General features: G+C 40.4%; 1 protein-coding gene across 6 annotated transcripts in view; it reads left to right on the forward strand.

Moving 5' to 3' along the window:
- The window catches only part of LOC126267222 (C-1-tetrahydrofolate synthase, cytoplasmic), a 316,907-nt gene extending 306,244 nt beyond the window's left edge, over positions 1-10,663 (forward strand). For all 6 annotated transcript variants that reach the window (XM_049972201.1, XM_049972202.1, XM_049972200.1 and 3 more), the window contains 2 exons: positions 8,147-8,299; positions 9,722-10,663. In XM_049972201.1, the coding sequence (XP_049828158.1) occupies positions 8,147-8,299; positions 9,722-9,811 (243 nt within the window). In that variant the 3' untranslated portion in view covers positions 9,812-10,663. The remainder of the gene's footprint in view (positions 1-8,146; positions 8,300-9,721) is intronic.
- The last annotated feature ends 5,837 nt before the right edge of the window (positions 10,664-16,500 follow it).

Raw genomic sequence — 16,500 nt, forward strand, 5'->3', positions numbered from 1 at the left:
CTAATATGAAAATGTGTGTTTTTGTTGAACACATAGTGTAGTGTAAGTAGATAGAGAAAATTTACTCACAAAGCAGTTGTAGGAGAAGACAAACATAAAAGTTATGAAAATGTGCAAGGTTTTGGAACGAGTGGCACCTTATTTTGGAGGAAGGGCTGAAGGGATAGGAAGAAGGATGACAGAAAATAACTGGAGAGGTTTAGGAAAGTCGTTCAGAGCCCTAGGCCAGGGGAGACTTATCGGACAGGATGAGAAGAAAAGAATGATTGTTGGGGACTGCATCGAATGATATTTGAAACACTGAGAACTTAAAAAGGATGACAATGAGGTGGTAAGCAAGACACAATTTATGGACAAGACATCACACAACAGTTAATAAGAACAGTTAATAAGAGGGGAAAGCTAAGTGCATAATACATGGTAGACAGGTGGAGCGAGGAGGAGGGCAGGTGAGGAAAAATAGACAGATAAGAAAATAAGATATAGAAAAGTGAAAGGGAACAAAGGAAAGGAATAGCTACTGGAAAGAAATGCCGAGAACAAGGAAATTAACATAAATATAGGCCAGGTGGGTGGCAACAACCAAGGACATGTAATGCCAGTTCCCACCTGTGGAGTTCTGAAAAACTGATATCAGCAGGGAGAATTCTGTTGGCATGTGTGGTGAAACAAGCACTGAAGTCACAAATGCCTTGTTGTGAAGCATGCTCTGCAACAAGATATTTTGTGTTGCGAGTATACATTATTTGTGCCAGTTGGCCCTAACTTTGTAACTTAGTGGGTACCACCAAGTTATCGATTAGGTTGAATGGGCAAAGAGCAAAAGTATGTATGGGCAACACACAGTATTCTGTTGCAGAGCATGTTCTACAGTAGTACAGTCATGACATCAGTGCCTGTTTTGCCACACTTGCCATCTGAATTCTCCCCTGATATCAGTTTCTCATAACTATCCAGGTGGGAACTGGCACTACATGTCCTTGGTTCTCGAGACTCGCCTAGCATAAATTTACTTCACCTTCTTCTGTCTCAGCAATTCTTTTCAGTAACTATTTCTTTTCTTCGCCCCCTTTGCTTCTCTGTATCTTTTATTTTATGACTTTTGCTATTCTTGTCCCCTTCGCCTGTCTACCATGTATAGTGCACTTAACTTTCCCAATGCACTTACCTTTCCCCTCTTATTAACTCTTGTGTGATGTTTTGTCAGTAATCATGTGTTTCTTATGATCCTAAATTCTGTACTTAAGCTCTTAAGTTTTCATATCTCATCTCATGGAGTTCCTAACAGTCTGTCTTTCCATCTCATCTCGTATCACAAGTCTCCCCTGATCCAGGGATCGGAATAACTGTTCCAATCTCTCCCCATTTCCTAAACCTCACCAGTTCTTTTCTTTCACTCCTCTTCCTTTCCCTTCACCCTATGGACTATAAGAGAGGGCCACTGGCTCCAAAAGTTTGCAAATTTCAGTACCTTCACTTGCGTGTTCTCCTGTGGCCACTTGTTGAGTAATTTTTTTTATCTATTCGAGTACATTATATTTTCAAAAATTGATTATTTTTGTTTATTTTTAAGTTCTATTTGTATTGCATATAATTTCAAAACTATTAATGTACAAATTACACATTGTGCTGTGATCCGCATGGAAATCCCACAAAAACGAGAGACCACTGCACAACCAGATGTAGCATTTCTTAGCATGCATTTTTGTTTAAGTTACAGGAAGGATGACTAATACTTACCTTAATGGGATGTATTCCTAACTATAAGACTAGTACTCCATGCTTTTTAAAAGCATTTGTTGCTGGTTTCAGTCTCTACCTCAAGAGAGTTTAATGTTCTGAGCCTTAAGAACTACACTACTCTTTGTAAAAAGTAAAACACTCAATAGCAGTGGTCTGCAACATGCTGCAATAAGACAACATATATAACAGTGGAACCATAATGAGTGATTCAGATGGCAGAGATGTAGCATACACATAGGCCCAACAGCACCCTCTTTTATGTGGCCAGAAAGGTCAATGTTATGCAATGCTCAGTCAGTGCAGAGCTGTCATGTGAAGTGGAAATGTGCAACCAAGTGGCACTATGCCTTGCTGACATGAGAGGGTGGAATACCAGCATCTGACTGTGTTCGAATGGGGCAGAATGATTGGTCTCTTGTGGTGGGTCTGTCATTCCATGATATTGCAGCTTATACAGGGCATGCTGCTTGAACAGTGAGGCATGTGTGGAACCCATGGAGAGAAGAGGGCCATACACAGTAGTGACTGGATGACACAATGTGCCCAGAACACTGAGATGACCACCATCTTGCCCGCTTGTCCATAACAGACAAACAGCTTTGTGCACAGTGTTGGCATGACACTGGAGCACTGCAACAAGTGTGGACATGTCTGTGTTGATAGAGTGATGCCATCTTCTGTGGCATGCCATGATGTGTCGGCAGCCATTGACCAGAAACCACAAAAACCACAGACTGCAATGGGCATGTGAGTGCCATCACTGGGGTACTGAGTGGCAAAATGTAGTGTTTTTGGATAAGTCCCACTTCAACTTGCCCTACAGTGATGGTTGCATGTGCCATTAGCTGCCATCGTGGTGAACACAATCAGGCAGATTATATTGTCGAGCGGCATAGCGAACAAATATCAAGCGTGATGGTTTGGGGCACCATTGCCTATAGCATGCAATCTGGCCTCCTATGTCTTGAGGCAATCTGAACATCAGGGAGGTTTTACAGACTGAGGCACTCCTCCTCCTGCAGGCTGTTCCATGTGCCATATTTCAGCAGGACAATACCCTGCCACATGCGGTTAGGAATGTACTAGCCTTCTTTGAAGAATGATGGGTACCACTGTTTCCCTGGCCTGCCTGTTGCCTGACATGTTACCCATCAAACATGTTTAGGACATGGTTGGCCGGCAACTTATTCATTCAGCTGCAATCGCTGCACCACAGTTTATACTTTGTGGATGCATCTACAAACCGTGTGGCAGAGTATTTTCCAGCAGCATATTCGGGGGCTCTTTGATTCCATGCTACAAGATCTAAAAATTCTGAACATTTGTTGATATTGAACTTCCACAGTCACAGTGCATATACATGTTTGTAATGCTAATCATTTATGTAGTCTCATGTTCCTAACTGATGGAATAAATTTCTTTGTCATCACAAATCTTGGTCTTGATGTTTCACTTTTTCCAAACAGTAGAGTATATATTCTTTCTTCAGAGAGGAAACAGTTATTGAGAAAGGTTGGGTAGGGGAATGGAAGCAGTTTACTCAGGCCATGACACAGGGCTCCAAGATTAACAGTTAGCTGGATAGCTGTTGTTTGTATATTAGTATTTTACTGCAAACTGGCTTTGACAAAGTCTCTCTTTGAAACCCCCATTTACAGACTGACAGCACTCACTTTAAATGTTTTAAATGCGCTCTGTGTGTGTGCGTGTGTGTGTGTGTGTGTGTGTGTGTGTGTGTGTGTGTGTGTTTTGGATAGCTTTCTGCTGAATTTGTGAATTTTAGTTTATTTGTCTCATAATGTACATAATCTAAATCATTTTATTCAGGTACAGGAGACACGTCAAAATAATGGTAATATTTCACCATAAACAAACAGCATAATAATAAACTTTTGTTATATTTACATCCAGTAAAATCTAACAATTACTCCTTACCCAAATTATCATTTCATCCTCTATGAATTTTTCTATTGCATAGTACTATTTCTCCCACAGAATATACTTTAGCCTTAATTAAATATGTTTTGACCCATTAATTTGTTATATATTGTCATCCCCATATACTGTGGAGTCCATGCATATAATTCCAATTGGTGTGTGGTTAGCATAAAACTATTTTTATTTCTCGTATTATATATGTGGTTAAAATGATTCTCCTCAAATAATATTTGTCTGCTGTGTAGGAAGATTATACTTTCATAAATGTATATGGAGGGAACAGGTTGGATTTGTAGTTTCTGAAATAATGGGTGACAAGACTCTGTTCGCTGTGCAGTACACATGTATCTGACAAATTTCTTTTGCAGTTTCAGTATTTGAGATACAATACTTTTACTTGAACTTCCCCAAAAAGATTATCCCATATCTAATAACAAATTCAAAATAACTATGATTAGCAATTTTTCGTGTACTCAAATCAGTGAAATTCACTAGTATTTGCATTGCAAATGCAAAACTGCGTAGTTTATTTGATAGGAAGTCAATTTGTGTGTTTGTCCACATTTAGTTGCATGAATTTGACCATGTCAACTTCTTTTATAAGTTGATTATTATGTTGTATTTTAAATTCCATGAAGGTTATGTACGTTTGACCTGTCAGAGTTGTATCTGCACATATCATGGGTCCCACATCACTCCTACTGCACATGCCCACACCATTACAGAGCCTCCACCAGCTTGAACAGTCTGCTGCTAACATGCACGGTCCATTGGATTCATGAGGTTGTCTCCATACCCGTACATGTCTATCCACTTGATACAATTTGAAATGAGACTTGTCAGGCAACATGTTCCCAGTCATCAACAGTCCAATGTCAGTGTTGATGGGCCCAGGCGTTGCATGAAGCTTTGTGTCATGCAGTCATCAAGGGTACACAAGTGGGCCTTTGGCTCTGAAAGCCCATATTGATGATGTTTTGTTGAATGCTTTGCATCATGCTGACACTTGTTGATGGCCCAGCATTGAAATCTGCAGCAATTTATGGAAGGGTTGCACATCTGTGACATTGAACGACTCTCTTCAGTTGCCATTTGGCCTTTTCTTGCAGCTCGCAGTGGTGTCCCCCCCCCCCCACCGCCACCACCACAATGATGTCAGAGATTTTATGTTTTACCAGATTCCTGATAATTCACAGTACACATGTGAAAATGTCATACAGGAAAATCTGCACTCAGTTTCTTTGGTACTTCAGTGTATATAAGTATTCACAAAAAGCTATCTTACTGTTTTGTCTGATGTTCACTTAAAATATGGAACCAACGATGGTGTGCTTTGGGTCCTTATGTTTCTCAGTACCTCATTTGTATTGTACTCAAGTGACCATGCTGGTAGACATTACTACCTGAATTTAATCATTTCCACAACTAACAGTTTGGAGTTGGTTGTTTACTGTGCTGGAATCTGATTTCGTTTGCTGTGTCAGCATGAACTCTGTTGAATCTGTTTGTGCTAACAGAAAGAAGAATTACCTGAATAAGTTAGTTGCAAAGGAACTAAAGCCTCCCAGACCAGATCTGTTGACTCAGTAAGCAATGAAATCAAATAAGCATGCTTACAAGTGAGCATTTAGGAAAAAGTATGTAATAAGCGTAAGTTGTTGTGTAGGTGCAATGTAAGAATGTCCCGGAAGTTAATTCATGGATTAATACATATGTTAAGGATCTTGTACATTTGTCCGAAAAAATAAAAATGCACAAAAACTCCCCTTACACAAAAATATGAAATGGGGAGTAGGAAAAGCTTAAATATTATTTCATTCTTGCCCTAAATTGTACTTTATTATGTACAAAACAACAAAATTCCAACAAGATATGAAAATAAAATTATTTTGCAAATGGAACACTGCACTATGGTGTGATGTGTCCAATACGGGCAGGCAACACTGTATCCAATCTGCTTAATACACATTTCATGAAAGTACCAGTGAGTTCTTGTGCAGCATTGTGCCACTAGTCTATAAGGGCAATGTCAGACAGTAGGTTGTGAAAGGTTTTGGCATATCTGCAGCATGTCCATTAGGTTTGGTAAATGTCTGTGGTATTGACCTAAACACTGTGGTGGGCACCCATGCAATCGCAGATTTCAAACAGATTGTCATTCCCCGACTATCTCTAAAGAACTGTATTTCTGTAAAAGGAATTTCAAGACACATGATTGTGATGGGAAATTATGTTTTAAGCGTTACATTTAAAGGCAAGTAGTTGCTTTCCATGGAAGAGTGTAGGCATCCGTAGTTGTTGTCATCTTCAATAAATGTTTTCCAGGTCTATGAATGTGTCATTGTGTTGTATATAGCAACAGTGCAGCCACTTGTAACAGTGGCCAGAGTGCTGGTCTACATATCAACATGACCACCCAGCCACATATCAGGAATAAATTGTTTTATTTAAGACTTGCATTTTAGTTTATGATGTAAGCGTTTTACTCAGTGAAGAATTACTGTACTATTCCATTTGTTCTATGAGTGGTCTTGATTTTTTTCAAATGGATGATTCAGTCTTCAGTGCACTGGTTGCAAAATGAAACATCAATACAATTTATGAAAAACTGACAGATTTATTTACAATATTTTAGAAATAACTATAGCTAAAAATTATAGAATGAAGAATGTTGTGTGGTTGTGTGCAAAAAAAAAAATCAGTTGTTATGATATAAAGAATAAGGTAGTTACTCTACTCTCTTATTCAGGATCTGAGAACAAGTTCTCTCTACATTGTTATATATATATAAAATAGAAAGAAACTTCCACATGGGAAAAATATATTAAAAACAAAGATTCCAAGACTTACCAAGCGGGAAAGTGCCGGTAGACAGGCACAATAAAATCACACACACACACACACACACACACACACACACACACACACACACACACATCCATCCATACATACACAGACACAAGCAGACATATTTAAAGGCAAAGAGTTTGGGCAGAGATGTCAGTCGAGGCGGAAGTGTGGAGGCAAAGATGATGTTGAATGACAGGTGAGGTATGAGTGGCGGCAACTTGAAATTAACGGAGATTGAGGCCTGGTGGATAACGAGAAGAGAGGATATATTGAAGGGCAAGTTCCCACCTCCGGAGTTCGGATAGGTTGGTGTTGGTGGGAAGCAGCCAGATAACCCGGACGGTGTAACACTGTGCCAAGATGTGCTGGCCGTGCACCAAGGCATGTTTAGCCGCAGGGTGATCCTCATTACCAACAAACACTGTCTGCCTGTGTCCATTCATGCAAATGGACAGTTTGTTGCTGGTCATTCCCACATAGAAAGCGTCACAGTGTAGGCAGGTCAGTTGGTAAATCATGTGGGTGCTTTCACACGTGGCTCTGCCTTTGATTGTGTACACCTTCCGGGTTACAGGACTGGAGTAGGTGGTGGTGGGAGGGTGCATAGGACAGGTTTTACACCGGGGGCGGTTACAAGGGTAGGAGCCAGAGGGTAGGGAAGGTGGTTTGGGGATTTCATAGGGATGAACCAAGAAGTTACGAAGGTTAGGTGGACGGCGGAAAGACACTCTTGGTGGAGTGGGGAGGATTTCATGAAGGATGGATCTCATTTCGGGGCAGGATTTCAGGAAGTGGTATCCCTGCTGGAGAGCCACATTCAGAGTCTGATCCAGTTCCGGGAAGTATCCTGTCACAAGTGGGGCACTTTTGGGGTTCTTCTGTGAGAGGTTCTGGGTTTTAGGGGAAGAGGAAGTGGCTCTGGTTATTTGCTTCTGTACCAGGTCGGGAGGGTAGTTGCGGGATGCGAAAGCTGTTTTCAGGTTGTTGGTGTAATGGTCCAGGGATTCAGGACTGGAGCAGATTCGTTTGCCACGAAGGCCTAGGCTGTAGGGAAGGGATCGTTTGATATGGAATGGGTGGCAGCTGTCATAATGGAGGTACTGTTGCTTGTTGGTGGGTTTGATGTGGACGGATGTGTGAAGCTGGCCATTGGACAGATGGAGGTAAACGTCAAGGAAAGTGGCATGGGATTTGGAGTAGGACCAGGTCTACCGGCGCTTTCCCAGACTTACCAAGCGGGAAAGCGCCGGTAGATAGGCACAATGAATAAAACACACAAACACACACACAGAATTTTGAGCTTTCGCAACCGGCGGCTGCTTCGTCAGGAAAGAGGGAAGGAAAAGGAAAGATGAAAGGATGTGGATTTTAAGGGAGAGGGTAAGGAGTCATTCCAATCCTGGGAGCGGAAAGACTTACCTTAGGGGGAAAAAAGGATAGGTATATATCGCGCGCGCGCGCGCGCCCACACACACACACACACACACACACACACACACACACACACACACACACACCCATCCATCCATACATATACAGACACAGACATATTATAATTGTCAATATCTGAGCCTTTCAGAAAAACTTCATGTTTATTACATTTAAAAATTTTCAGGGCTACGATAAACTGCCATTGTGCATGGCCAAAACATCATTGTCTTTGACTGGAGATCCAACTGTCAAAGGTGCACCTACTGGCTTTGTTCTTCCTGTAACAGATGTATTTGCATCAGCTGGAGCAGGATTTGTTGTCCCTGTTGTTGGAGAGGTAAGAAAACCTTAGAAATTACTTATCATGTGTAAAATTTCGCTTTTAAAATTCACACACTCTTTCAACTGCTAGAATATCTTTTAACCACTATTGTGTGGTGACTGTTGTTTCAATCAACTATTCTACAATGACTAAGCTTTCAGATACCTCAGTGTGAAGCCAGATAGAATAAACAAAAACATATACTAAAATTATTTGTTAACTGTGACTTGTGGATTAGAAACTTCATTGTGAATGTATTCAGACTGGAATCACATGGATATTGCTGCCATAGCTATAGTGAGCATGTAGGTGTTAGTGAACTGACAGCATTGTTGCCTTCCATTCTCAACAGTGTTTGCTGTTACTCACTTTGTTATTTTGATACAGATATTGCTTTTACCTAACTATCACCCTTTCTTTGATCTAAATACAAGGACAGTCCCAAAAATAATGTCTACAAAGTGCTGGGATGGGAGGTAAAGTATTCATGTAATAGAGGTCCCATTTTGCCACTACTTCCAGCTATGAAGCTAGTGCAGCCACTTTTTTGTGTTTTTTTATGACTGTATAGTTTTAAAGGCATTAAACCTATCAAAATTTACCAAAAACTGAAAGAAATGTATTGAAATTTATGCACTATTGTCAACAACCCTGACTAGTGGTATAGGAAGTTTACGACTGGTCATAACTGAAATTAACAACACAGAAAGACATGGGAGTGAGCCATAGGACTTTGACCAAAAAGTTAGTATATCAGAGGGTGTGCATAAGATGGGTCTTTCAAATGTTCATAACCATCAGCAATTAATTGACTCTTCTAAAAAAAATGCCTCTGAAATTATACAGATGTAAAGGAATACATTTCAGATTCAGTAGTTGTTGGTGGTGAAAGTTGGGTGTTCCCATTCACACTCGAAATGAAACTCCAATCACATGATTGGTGGCATTCCTCTTTGTCCAAGTTATGAAACTTTAAATAAACACGTTCTCCTGGCTGTGTAGACACATTATTGTGAGATGAAAAGGGTCTATTGTTGATAGACTTCTTAGCTCCTGGGACCATAACCAATGCCAAAAGATATTGCAAGGCGCGCACGCGCAACACACACGCACGCACACACACACACACACACACACACACACACACACACACACACACACAGGCATTTCAGAATTGGAAAATAGGAATGTTGGGCAAGGACATGGGTCTTCTTTATGACAATACTTAATACCGCATCACCTGTCAAACCATCTCTACCCTACCTATAGTCCTACTCTGTACCCAGTAATGGCACTTGTTTCGTAGGTTGAAAGAACATTTGACCCACAGTGTCACGAGAGATAGCTTGCTTCCAACAATGTATCATCAGAGTATAAAATGTCAGATGGAATCATTCTGTTGCAGCTAATGAAATCTGTGTTATTGTTTCTTTGCAGATATCAAAAATGCCAGGATTGGGAACGAGACCAAACATATATGATATGGACCTAAACACTGAGACAGGAGAAATTCAAGGACTGTTTTAAATGGAGGTGTCAAATTGAAACATTAAAACATTGTATAGCATTTATTTTTTTAGCAACATCTACAACTTATGTTAAATAATTATTATAAATTTTTAAGATGATAACCCTGTAAAAGTGAACTGTTAAACTTTTATAAGTGGTGAATGAAATGTGCCATATGAATTTTGTGATGCCAGTGCATTTATTATCTCCTGAGAGTCATTTTCATAAAATATTGGAATGTTATACAATTGCTCATTAATGATAAAAATCACCTAAACATATTTTACAGTTTTTCTGCATTTAAACCAATAACATTAAATATCTTTCAATTCTTATGGCAGCCACCTAGGTATCCTGTGAATGATAATTTAACTGTTTTGATGCACCTGTAACAAAGTGTAAACATCTAAATACCGCGTGTACTAGTGCAGAGTAAGTGTGGGAAACTTCAAATAAATCTTGCAGCTATTAACACCAGAAATAAATGAAACAGGACTGAGGTTTTTAATTTTACTTTCCATGCTCACATTTCTGAAGCTGTTACTTCTGAGTGCTCAATGTTGTTATGATTTTGTAATACAAGCTATAATTAAGTTACAAAAATATTTGTTTTAATGTTGTTAGAATTTATGGTGCACTACAAAACAGAAAATAGAGATTGTTTTTTAATATTCCTGGCAAATTGAAGGAAGAGTACTGAAACTTAACTATAGACTGATTTTATGTTACCTATTTTTAGCCAGAGTTGTCTGTATTATGAAATAGTACAATGTGGGATTAAAGAAGTTTGGATATCAAAGAAAAAGTATTATCTGCTTATAACATACTGTCAAAACAAAATTTGCTAACCATTACAATTACTGCTATGAAGTGATTTCTTTTTCTTTGTGATTGGATGATTTTGTGTGTGTGTGGAGTGGAGAGAGGGTTTCCAGTTTTCAGTATGTCGGTTCAAACCTAAGAGGAAGCACAAAATGAAACATGGACCAAAATAGTTTCCATAAGGAGATGCAGAAAGATTACAAAAATTGCCTTTGTAATGGACTAGGCAGCAACACACTCCCACCCTCCCCCCCCCCCCCCCCCCCACCCACCCCCCCCCCCCCCCCCCCCCCACACACACACACACACACACACACACACACACACACACACACACACACACACGCACACACACACACACACACACACACACAAAATGGAATTCAGATCAGAAGACTGAGTTGGCCACATCACACAGTGAATTTTTTGCTGTTAAAAGTAGTTATGACACAAGACCTGTATGGATGAGCATTTTATCATGCAAGAAGAAATTGTGCTTCACCTTTTTGGTCTGGGGTAAAGACTTTAGGAGAGTTTATCATTGTAGAGTTGCACAGTCACAGTTCCACATAAAAGGCATGGAGTTCTGTCATACACTCTAAGATATAAAACTCACACACAGAGATTAATGTGGCTGAAGTCATGCACCTTTCATGAATGTTGGCTACATGACGAAGGGTAATGAGACTCATTTCTAAAAACGACAGTCCTCTACTCACATGTCCCCTGCACACAGCCCCAATTGTGATGAACAGTACATTCATAGGTGATTGCTTTGCATACTGTAGATAAGGCTTCCCTCTTCACAGTATTTGATAACAGCAGCTTTCCAGTAGCTGTGGCAAGAGCAGACCATAGTTCAGACAGCATCATTTATACACACAGGGTGTCCCATGATGAATGGTCAGTATTCAGGAATGTGACAGGAACATCACTTAACACTTCCGGGCTGAGATTCTGTGGTTCATACATTAAACTCTCCCCTGATGTTTCGCCTTCTGCAGTCAAGGGCGAAACGTAAGAGGAGAGTTTTATTTGTGGATCATGGCATCTCAGCTCGGAAGTGTTAAGTGATTACAACGCCTGCCATGAAAGCCTTCATTCTGTGACAGTAACAGTTATTCAAAGCAAAAGTCTAGTAAGCAAGGGCTTAAAATTTCATACTCTGCTCCAGTAGCAGAGATGTGTTTTATAGCAGCAAAGATGAACAAGTGCTCATAACTCTTACAGTATGCATTCTAGAGCCCATGTTTTGCTCTGACTGATCATTCCTCTCCTATCATTGAATACTTACCACTCCTCCTGGGACACCCTGTACATCCGAGTGGAGAATAAATCATCTTGATGGTCAGTATGTATCATAAATGCTGGCTTAATCTTTTATGTGCCAAATCTTCCTCTTCTGCTTAGCACTAATACCACCTGGTAAGTGGCCCACTTTACTCATCCTGCTGCCACTGTTGTCATTTACCTAGGAGAGGGAAGCATTTGCATGACTCTGGATTATGTAACCTTTGTTCTGCGTCTCATCAAATTTTTTACCATTTGTGTACTGCATCTTCTGAGGCAGAACTTGGGACTAGCCCAGCATTTGCCTAAACAAGGATGGGGCAGTGTCTAAAAACACTCAGGTTCTCTGGTGTACCAACCACGCTCATTAATCTGCCAAGCAGATTCAATGTGGGTATGACCACCCTCCTATGTAAAAAGCTCGTGCACTGCATGTTATGAGCTGGTCTTTAGTGTTCCGAAATCTGTAGTTATAAATTTTCACCACAGTCTACATCTGCACCTGAACTTCAAAGCCACCTTTCAGTGTGTGGTAGAGGGCACTTCTGGTACCACTATCTTTTTCCCCCTTCTCTGTTTCATTACAGATGGTGTGTGGGAGGAATGAATATCAGTAATGTTCTATATGACTTCCAATTTATCTGATCATCTTGTCTTGGTTAGAAATTTGCAGCCCATTTCACGAAACATATGTGAAAGGAAGTAGTGTTGCCTGACTCTTCCTCAGAGGTACTCTCTCAGAATATTGGTAGTAAACCTGTTATGATGCACAATGCCCCTCTTGTAGCATCTGTCACTGGAATTTGTTGAGCATCTCCATAACACTCTTGCGCTGAGCAGTGAGTCCTGTGATAAAATGGTCAGTTTCTTTTTTCACCTTAACCACGCTTGGTGAGAGGCCAACAGTGATGAACAATATTCAGGAATCAGTCTAATGAGTGTTTTGTAAGCACTCATTTCATGGATGCATAACATTTCCTTAAGATTTTCTGAATTGACCTCAGCCTGGCATCTGCTTTTCCTACTATGATATTTGTTTTATGTGGTCATTCCATTTTAGCTCACTCACTATGCTTACACATAGGTATTTTGTAGTAGTTACTGTTTCCTGCAAATTGTTGCCGACAGCATAATTGAACAGTAATGGATATCTCTGGCCATTCGTGTGCAATACATTAGATTTATTTACGTTCATGGTGAGCTGCCAGTCCCTGAACCAACTGTCAGTCCTCTGTATGTCTTCCTGCATTTCATTACAGTCTTCTTGTGTTGCAACCTTCCTATAGACAACAGCAATGGTTTGATATTGGGTAAGCTCATATTTTGCTCACTAAAGACACAGTCAAAAAGAGCACAGGAAAGGTGCACCGATCTAGTGGTTGAACGGCACTCCTTGTCACTGAGTTAGCTACTGCACAAAAAAAATTTAAGCACATGACTGCAAAGAATGTTGTTATATAATAACAATAGAAAATTATAAGATGATGGTGAACTTTTACAATCTATGCAAGGGACTGTGGCCTTGTGAAGTCAATTTCTTCAGTTATCTTGTATATATCATGAACAATTTCCATTGGAGCTACTAGTGCTAGCACTCATGTGTGCACGATGTGGCAGTAGATGGGTTTGGCTGAAATCTACAATGTGTAACAATCTTTCCACTGTGCCTGCCTGCAAATTCAATGGGTCATCTCGGCTGTGCGCAGCAAACTATCCTTTTCCTAATATTGTTGATTTTCCAACCTGAAGTTTCCATTGTTTGGATATTTCAAAATGTTACAGAAGATCATTGTTGTTTTAGACATCCAGGAATTTAACAGACTCTCCAGAATAATACTGCATTGTTACTATGTACAGGCCTAGTGTCTGCATAGAGCACCAACAGGACTGTTGGTGCTCTATTCTACACAATAATATGTATGTGATACAATGGCTGCAAAAGCAGGACTACAAATCTTCTTTGATAAAACTGAATTTATTACAAACACGAAATCACCACCCAGAGTGCTACAGTTAGAAGACGGGGATATCAAATGTATGGAGAAGTTTAAATATCTAGGAGAGTGGTTAGCAATAACAACTAATGTCATGATACGAGAGAGGCAGACCTTGAGGAAAATACCAGGCCCAATTAAGGAAAGTGGTAAATTCAAGAGAAACAACCATGAAATCCACACACATGTATGATCACACATACCACTTGAAGGAGGAGAATTATTGTTTGTCACCACATTGTCTGTATGAACCTATGGGGTTGAGTAGTTGGTTCTTTCATTACATATGGACGCACAGTTTACCAAGACAGAAAAAGACCAGCAAGAAGCAGGGATAACAGTGGAAGGCAACCATATCCACTCAAGAAGAAAGTCCAAGAGCACTTTGATATCCAGGGCAAAGCCAAAAGCAAAAACTGGAAAACATAGGCTGAAGCAAGGAAGGGACAACATACAGGAGACAATGTGGGAATACTGGGCTAAAGTTAAGGCCCAGGCACATGGAAAAAGAAAAGTGCAATTGTTCCGGAGGTTGCCAACATGAAAAGCAGCACCAGTTTGTGTTGTGTCACCCTCGCTGAGCAAAAATATTTTCCTAGCTTTCTTAGCAGTTCCTGTGATATCTTTAGTCATAAACACTATCATGTTTTTATGATCACTGATACATTCCTTGATGTTAACTAATCCAAAAGGTTCAGGTCTGTTAGTTACTAGGTAGTCTTAAGACATTGCCATCATGTGTCAGTCCTTTAACTATCTGCGCAAAGTAGTTTTTAGGCAACACATTCATAACAATCTCACACAAATCCCTTTCTGTGGAACCAATTTTACTTAAATGATTTTCCCATTCTATACATGCCAAGTTGAAGTTTTCTCCTACTGCAACAGCATGATCCGCAAATTTAATTGTGATATTCTCCCCGCTGTTTCTGAAGTGCTCTGCCACTCCATGAAAAATGGGAGAGAAACAATGTATTAACCATCTAGCCGACTCTGTTCCAGTTTGACTTGGTCCAATCTACGTATGAGAGGCTCCACTACATTCCATTCAGTAAATGTTACTTTCAGCTCAAAGGACCAAGCTGACTTTTCGTAGCTGTCATCTCTCTTTCACAGAACCAACTACAACCCTCCTCTCAACCATGCAGTCAACTGTCATGTATTTATAACACAGGTCAATTGCAGTGTCACTGATTTGAATGTGATAGTTTTTAGCAACACTACTGTAGAAATGATATACTTACCACTTGTGTAGTGCTTTATGATTTCCCAACTAAAGTTTTACTTTGATCATTTTTCCATAATTTATGAAACCACTGGACAACAAATCTGGTACCGACTACACTTATTTCAGAATGAAATAAACATTATCACCACTAATTTCAGACTACGCTGTCCAGTCACATTAATGTGACCAAGTGTCAAAAGCCTGAATACCCACCTCTTGCAGCATGGACTGCTGCAAGATGTGCAGAAAGAGAATCTATGAGCTTCTGGAAGGTATCAAGAGGTATGTGGAGTGCTAGGTTTCTCGGTTGACAACCCATGGCACAAAAAGCCCAATTAGGTGGTCCTACAGATTCTCAGTTGGGTTTAAATCCAGATAGTTTGGTGGCAGAGAGAGTATTGTAAACTCATCCTGGTGCTCTTAGAACCATGCATGTAGACTGCGAGCTGTCTGGCACGTTGCATTGTCCTGCCCTGCTGGTAGGTGCCCTGTGGGGGGGGGGGGGGGGGGGGGGGGGGGGGAAGGGGGGGGGGAACCTGTTGGAAATATAATGTAATTGGATAAATGAAAAAAAAAGCTTCTCACAAAGTGGCAGGAGGAAAACACAAATATAAAGATATTAAAATTTGCAAGCTTTTGGGGCCGGTGCATCCTCCTCCTGGCAGAAAGGTTGAAGCAGAAGCAAGAGGGGTGCAGAAAAAAATCTGGTGAGGTTTAGGTAATGAGGAGAGTTTTGAAAAGTCACCCATAACAACGGGTCAGGGGAGATTTATCAGGCGGGATGAGGAGAATATATTGTTTGTTGGGGACTGCACCAGATGGAGATATGGAAACCTGAGAGCTTAAAGGTGGAAGACAGGGTAGCACTTAAGACAGAGATTACTGCAAAAACATGGTGCATGAGTTAATAGGAGTGGGAAGCTAAGTGCACTGCATGTGATAGAGATGGGAGGGGAGGGGTGGAGAGAGGTCAGGGAAAATAAGACAGGTCAGAAAATGAAAGATATAGAAAACTAAATGGGAGTGAAGAAGTGCTGAGACCAAAAAAATTAACATAAATTAAGGCCAAGTGGAAGATTAGAACTAATGACTTGTAACACCAGACCTCCGGAAACTGGTGTCTGGGTGAACAATCCATGTGTGGTGAAACTGGCATTGACATAATGACTGTTAAGTTGTGGAGCATGCTCTGCAATAGGATATTGCGTGTTGCCAATATACACCCTCCGACTATTCCCATAAAGGATAACTTAATCAAGCCGATGTGCAAGGCCGAACAGTGTTTTCACAACAGCTGGTATTTGACACGAGTCATTTCAAAGGTGGCTATCCCTTTTGATAGTATGTGTTTTGCCAGTTGCAGGGATGGTGGA

This window comes from Schistocerca gregaria, chromosome 4 (genome assembly GCF_023897955.1).
Source record: "Schistocerca gregaria isolate iqSchGreg1 chromosome 4, iqSchGreg1.2, whole genome shotgun sequence".
NCBI lineage: Eukaryota > Metazoa > Arthropoda > Insecta > Orthoptera > Acrididae > Schistocerca > Schistocerca gregaria.